At 50.2% G+C, this 6,448-nt stretch overlaps 1 protein-coding gene across 1 annotated transcript in view; it reads left to right on the forward strand.

The window, feature by feature from the left end:
* LOC101004188 (calcium-binding mitochondrial carrier protein SCaMC-3) overlaps nucleotides 1-5,680 on the forward strand; it is a 36,054-nt gene extending 30,374 nt beyond the window's left edge. The window contains exon 11 of the mRNA XM_031660060.1: nucleotides 5,393-5,680. Within this exon, the coding sequence (XP_031515920.1) occupies nucleotides 5,393-5,554 (162 nt within the window). The 3' untranslated portion in view covers nucleotides 5,555-5,680. The remainder of the gene's footprint in view (nucleotides 1-5,392) is intronic.
* The last annotated feature ends 768 nt before the right edge of the window (nucleotides 5,681-6,448 follow it).

Below are 6,448 nucleotides of genomic sequence, written 5' to 3' on the forward strand. Positions count from 1 at the left end.
TTGTTAGCCCTTCCCGTTCCAGTTACGTATTGGCAGACCCAGGAGATGGGATTGCGGGTGGGCGAGGTCAGCGCCACTGCACTCAGCCTGGGCAACAGAGTGAGACTCTGTCTCAAAAAGAAACTGGCATGGGACTGGAGCTATCTCAAGCAGGATATCTCACACCTATAGTCTCCAGCTGCTCCGGGGAGGTTGAGGCAGGAGGATCGCTTGAGCCCAGGAGTTGGAGGCTGCAGTAGGCCCATGATCATGCCACAAACTCTACTTGGGGTGACAGAAGCGAGATCCCTGACTAAAAAATAAATGGGTGCAGTGGCTCACATATATAATCCCTAACACTTTGGGGGAGGCCAAGGGAGGGAGGATTGCTTGAGAGGCTTAGGAGTTTGAGACCAGCTGGGCGAGGTATGAGCATGAGACCACATCTCTACAAAATTATTAATAAATTAATTAAAATAAATAAAAATTTAAAAGGAGTTAGGCATGGTGGCTCACACCCATAATCACTTAGCACTTTGGGAGGCCAAAGTGGGAGAGAGAATCGCTTGAAGCCAGGAAGTTTGAGACCAGCCTGGAACCCCTAAGTACAAGACCCCATCTATACAAAACATTTTACACAAAATTAGCCTGCCATGGTAGCAGCCGCCTGTAGTCCCAGCTACTTGGGAGGCTGAGGTCGAGGATCCACTTGAACCAGGAGTCTCAGGCTGCAGTGAGCTGTGGTGCATCCCACTGCATTCCAGCCTGGGCAACAGAGGAACAAAGACCCCTGTCTCCAAAAGCATAAACAAACAAAAAAACAGAAAGAAAAGAAAAAGCAAGGGGCCATTACATGCCCGGCTGCCTGTAATTCCAGCAATTTTCAGGGCCTCAAAGGTGGGCCGGATCCACCTGGAGTCAGGAAGTTCGGAATAGCCATGTATAAACTCAAATCCTCATCACGTCGCCAAAATTAAGTAATCAGGCAATCAACCAGGAGAACTGAAACCGGCGTGAATAGAGGTAAGAGGTTAATAGGCGAGATCCTCAACCGGTGACAAATTAGAGACCCATCATCCGTAAAGGAAAAGGAAGATCGGCAAAGGAAAAGATAAAGATAAAGCAAAGTCTCGGTTGTTGGCTTTGGAGTCCGTATTTGGTATGCGATTCCTGAGCTGGCTGGGGCTAGAAGAAGGAATGGGGATAGAGATGGGGATGGGTTGAGGTTAGGTGGCTGGGGAGTTCCCGGTGGGGAATGCGCTTGGGAGTGGGGATGGGGACAGGAGACAGAGAGGTAAGGAGGGCTCCTCCCAGGGTCCCTCCCTCCACCCAGTCTCTCCTCCCGGACTGACCTTCACCAGCCTGCTGGGGGGCTGCAGGGCATGGTCAGGAGGGAGGCTTCCGCTCCTATGTATGGCCCGAGAACCAGCGGCATCAAGCGTGCTCAAAGATTGCTCGAGTACCTTCCTCCATCCATTCAAAGTGCCTCCCAGGCCCCTTCAGACCCAAACCTCTTCCATTAAATTTTATGTGTCCAGGCTGTGCTTCCTTCCCTCTCTCACCTCCATTCACTACTTAAGAATACACCCGTCCCCTTCCCTTCCAAGGCATCTCACTTGATTCCTAGCCGCCCATCCCAGACCCTCATCAACCCCCATAGGTAAAGAGCATCTACCCCACAGAGTGAAACATGTAAATTAATTTACCCACGTTCTCAGGCTACTTCTCTTCCTCCTTTCTCCCTCCTCCTCCCCTTTCTCCTCCTTTTCTCCACTTGTCCCTCCTTGCATCATTTCATCATCATCGTAATGCGTGGTCATCATCATCGTAAAAATGTCATCATCATGGTATCATCATCATCAGATCGGTTCATCATCATCATTAAAATATTTATCATCATCATCATCGGCAATCATCATCGGCATGTCATGGCATCATCATCGTTTCCATCATCATCATCGACAATCATCATCATCATTCGGCATGTTTATCATCATCATCATCGACGCCATCATCATCGACATGTCATGGCATGCGTATGTCATCATCATCATCATCGACAATGCATCATCGGCAATGCATCATCATCATAGCATCATCATCATCATCATCATTATCGTATGTCGTGTCATGCATCATTTATATGTTTTATCGTATCATCATCATCTTTTGCGTATCACGTCATCGACATATCATTTCATCATCATCATCATCGTGTCATCATCATGCATGTCATCGTTGCATCGTATGTCATCAAATCATCGTTCATCATCGTCATCACGGTATCATCATTCATCATCATCATCATCATCGACAAAATCATCATCGACAATCACATCAGATCGACCGTTAATCATCATCGATTTCATCATCGTTATCATTCACCTCTCTTTTCTCCCTTCACTTCCCTTCCTCCTTTCTCCCTCCTCCTCCTTTCTCCCTCCTCTCCCTCCTCCCCCTTTACCTCTTTCTCCTCCCTCCTCTCCAATCTCTCTTCCTTTCTCTAAATTTATATATGTATATATTGTATATATAACATATATACAATACTCTTTCTATGTATTTATATATATATATATATACATATGTGTGTATGTATATATATATAAAACGTTTCAGGCCAGACACCATGGCTCAGGTCTGTAATCCCACTTTGGGGAGACTAGCAGGCAGGGAGGACTGCTTGCTTGAGCCCAGGAGTTTGAGAGACCAGCCTGGGCAATACACCAAGACCCCATCTCTAATGAAAAAAAAAAAATCAATGAGATGTGGTGGCCTTACATGCCTATGTAGTCCCAGATACTCAGGAGGCTGGGGTGGGAATCACTTGAGCCAGAAGGTCAGGGCTGCAGTGAGCTGTGATGGCCTTAACTGCACTCAGCCTGAGTGACAGATGGGAGACCCTGTCTCAAAATATATATATATGTTTTTATATATAAATATGCACAGATATACATTACTTATTTTTATTTTTTTTGTGTTTTTTTTTGTTTTGTTTTTTTTGAGAGACGAGTCACCATCTGTAGCCAGGCTGGAGTGCAGTGGCGGATCTCCAGCTCACTGCAATCCGCCTCCCGGGTTCGCCATTCCTCCTGCCTCAGCCTCCCCAGTAGCTGGGACCACAGGCGCCCGCCGCCCAGCCCGGCTAGTTTTTTGTATTTTTAGTAGAGAGGCCCAGCGGGGGTTTCACCGTGTTAGCCAGGAAGGTCTCGATCTCCTGACCTCGTGATCCGCCGTCTTTCGGCCTCCAAAGTGCTGGGATTACAGGCTTGGAGCCACGGCCCGGCCACATTACTTATTATATTAGTTATATATTGTGCATATAACATGTATATATTATATATAATTCAATGTATATAATTATATAATTGCATTTATTATATAATATGTAATATAAAAATAGATATATATGCATGTTATATATAATATATGCAAAATACATAATATGTATATATGTATATATACCATATATATGTATACGTATATATTTTCATTCCTCATCTGAGGACCAGGAACCCTTCTTTTTTTTTTTTTTTTTTTTTGAGAGTCTCACTCTGTCACCCGGGCTGGAGTTTCAGTGGAGCGATCTTGACTCACTGCTCACTGCAACCTCCAATTCCCGGGTTCAAGCGATTCTCCTGCCTCAGCCTCCCGAGGAGCTGGGATTACAGGTGCCTGCCACCACACCCAGCTAATTTTTGTATTTTTAGTAGAGACAGGGTTTCACCATGTTGCCCAGGATGGTCTCGAACTCCTGACCTCAAGTGATCCACCTGTCTTGGCCTCCCAAAGGGCTGGGATTATAGGCATGAGCCACCGCACCCGACCTAGGGTTCACTCTTAAAGTAACAGTTCTGTGGCTTTTGAGGAATGTATAATGACTTGTATCCACCATTGTAGTATCTTATGGAGTAGTTTCACTGCCCTAGGAAGGCCCCGTTCTCTACTTATTCACTCCCTTTCTTTCCCCCCAATGCTTGATCTTTTTGCCGTAAAGTTTTGCCAGCTGTCTTCAATTTTCGAGGCTCGATGGTATGTTTTCTTGCCTTCCTTCCCTGTTATTCTTAATCAGTTTTCCAGGCCGTTCTCCTATGTTGATGTTTCCATATATATCTTATTTTTATTTTATTGATTTTTTTTTTTTAGAGATGGGGTCTCGCTTTGTTGCCCAGTTTGGTCTCAAACTCCTGGCCTCAAGCGATCCTCCCGCCTCAGCCTCCCAAAGGGCTGGGATGACAGACGTGAGCCTTCTTCCCTCACTCTCTTGGCCTTTGCCAGGATTTGTGCTTCAGAACTCAAAATTCAGAGAGCATCCCAGGGACTCTGACAGATCTGGGTCTGAAACCCAGCTCTTTGCCTTCCTGAGCCTCATTTTCCTTGTTTGTAGGGTGGGGACAATGGCTACCCCTGAGAATCATTGACAGGATTCAATTGAATGAGCTGCTTTGTTCCCCGCCATCCCCAGGTGCTGAAGACACGGCTGACCTTGCGACGGACGGGCCAGTACAAGGGGCTGCTGGACTGCGCCAGGCAGATCTTGCAGCGGGAGGGCACCCGCGCCCTTTACCGCGGCTACCTGCCCAATATGCTCGGCATCATCCCCTACGCCTGCACCGACCTGGCTGTCTATGAGGTATGGGTCCTGCAGAGGGGGTGGCAGGGGTGGCCGGAGCCCAGGCTGCTAGTGAGCTTTCTCCTGGCCCCCCTTCTCTTGCAGATGCTCCAGTGCTTCTGGCTGAAGTCAGGCAGGGATATGGGGGACCCCAGTGGCCTGGTCAGTCTGTCATCTGTGACGCTATCCACGACCTGTGGCCAGATGGCCAGCTACCCACTGACTCTGGTGCGCACCAGGATGCAGGCCCAAGGTCAGCCTGCCCCCAGCGGCCACCACGCATGCCCATTCCCCGCAAGGCCCTGGCTGTCTTAATTTTCTCATTCCCCAAAACTGAGTCCGGCACCCTCCATGTCTGATGCCAGCCCACTTTTGATGGCTTTTGAGACTCCATCTCAATATATACATATAAAGTAGCCAGGCATGGTGATACAGACCTGTGGTCCCAGCGACTTGGGAGGCTGAGCCTGGAGGATCCCTTGAGCTCTGGAGATCGAGGCTGCAGTGAGCTATGATCGTGCCTCTGCACTCCAGCCTGAGTGACAGAGCCAGATCCTATCCCCACTGCCACCCTCGAAGAAAATTTCCTAAAATTAATCCTGAAAACTCCTACTCAAACACTCCCCCACTCTTCCTAAAACTGACCAATTTCCTCTAAGACTTCGGAATTCCTTTCCTACTGACCCCTGGGGCCCCTACCAGTGGCTTCAGCACCTATCTGCAACATTCCGGACTCCTAGGAGGCCGGGTCATCTCTGGCCTAGTTCTGATCTTGTCTGTGTCCCTGCAGATACCGTGGAGGGCTCAAATCCCACCATGCGCGGAGTCCTCCAGCGGATCCTGGCCCAGCAGGGCTGGCTAGGGCTGTACCGAGGCATGACCCCCACGCTACTGAAGGTCTTACCAGCAGGTGGCATCAGCTATGTGGTGTACGAAGCCATGAAGAAAACCCTGGGCGTATAGGCTGTGAGCTGGACGACACAGCCTAGGCAGAAATGGGACAGGAGGACCTGATGACCCCTGGCCTCAAAGAGCCCTCAAGGCCTCAAGGCTCAGGCCCTGGAGCGGTTGTTGGTGCAAAAGCAGGCTGGGGGTGGGGTGGGGGGTGGGGCGCTGGGTCAGAAGATTCCTGAGGCTGGGGTTGGTGGGTGGGGGGTGATGCTGCTTCAGAAGATTCCCGGGGCTCCCTCCCCACGGTGCAGCCTGAGACAAGAAACGTGGACTCCAGTCTGGCTCCTTGTGGGTCGTCCTGGCTCCAGGGCGAAATGGTGAACATGTCACACAACGAGGAATAAAGAGATGGTTTTTGTTGAACGTGTCTGGCTACCTGGGCCTAGGAGTGGAACTGGGTGCATGAGATCCCCGGACCCAGTAGGGGAGCTGGGGACCTTGCGCCTCTGGGTACTGAATGGGAATTTGTGTCCAGGAGAGGAGGTGAGGACCTAGGATAGGAGCTTGAGGCTCTATTCCCAGGGCATTATGCGAAGGGAGTGAGGGGTGTGAAGTGAGGGGCTGTGATCCCTGGATCCCGGTTGTTGGAACGGCTCTGGACTCGGTAGGGGGGCTGGTTCCTTGAGTCCTGCAAGAGAACTGGACGCTCTAGATGGGGGGGTCGAGAGAGAAGAGGGCCCAGGGGATCCCAGGTTTCCTGCTTTCCGGCCTCCCCACCCCCAGAAGCGGTCGATCTCTAACGCTTCAAGCGGGCCACGTGCCGGGCCTACCCAGCCAGGCTCCCAGGGAGCTAACCCAGACCTCAGGCCTGAGTTCGGGCAGCCGGTTGCCACCGCCCACGTCGGCTGCCATTCACTACAGCTCCCGCTAATCCCCTCTCGCTGTCTGGTGGCCGACTCCGCCCCA

The sequence above is a fragment of the Papio anubis genome, chromosome 20, assembly GCF_008728515.1.
Source record: "Papio anubis isolate 15944 chromosome 20, Panubis1.0, whole genome shotgun sequence".
In the NCBI taxonomy this organism is placed as follows: domain Eukaryota; kingdom Metazoa; phylum Chordata; class Mammalia; order Primates; family Cercopithecidae; genus Papio; species Papio anubis.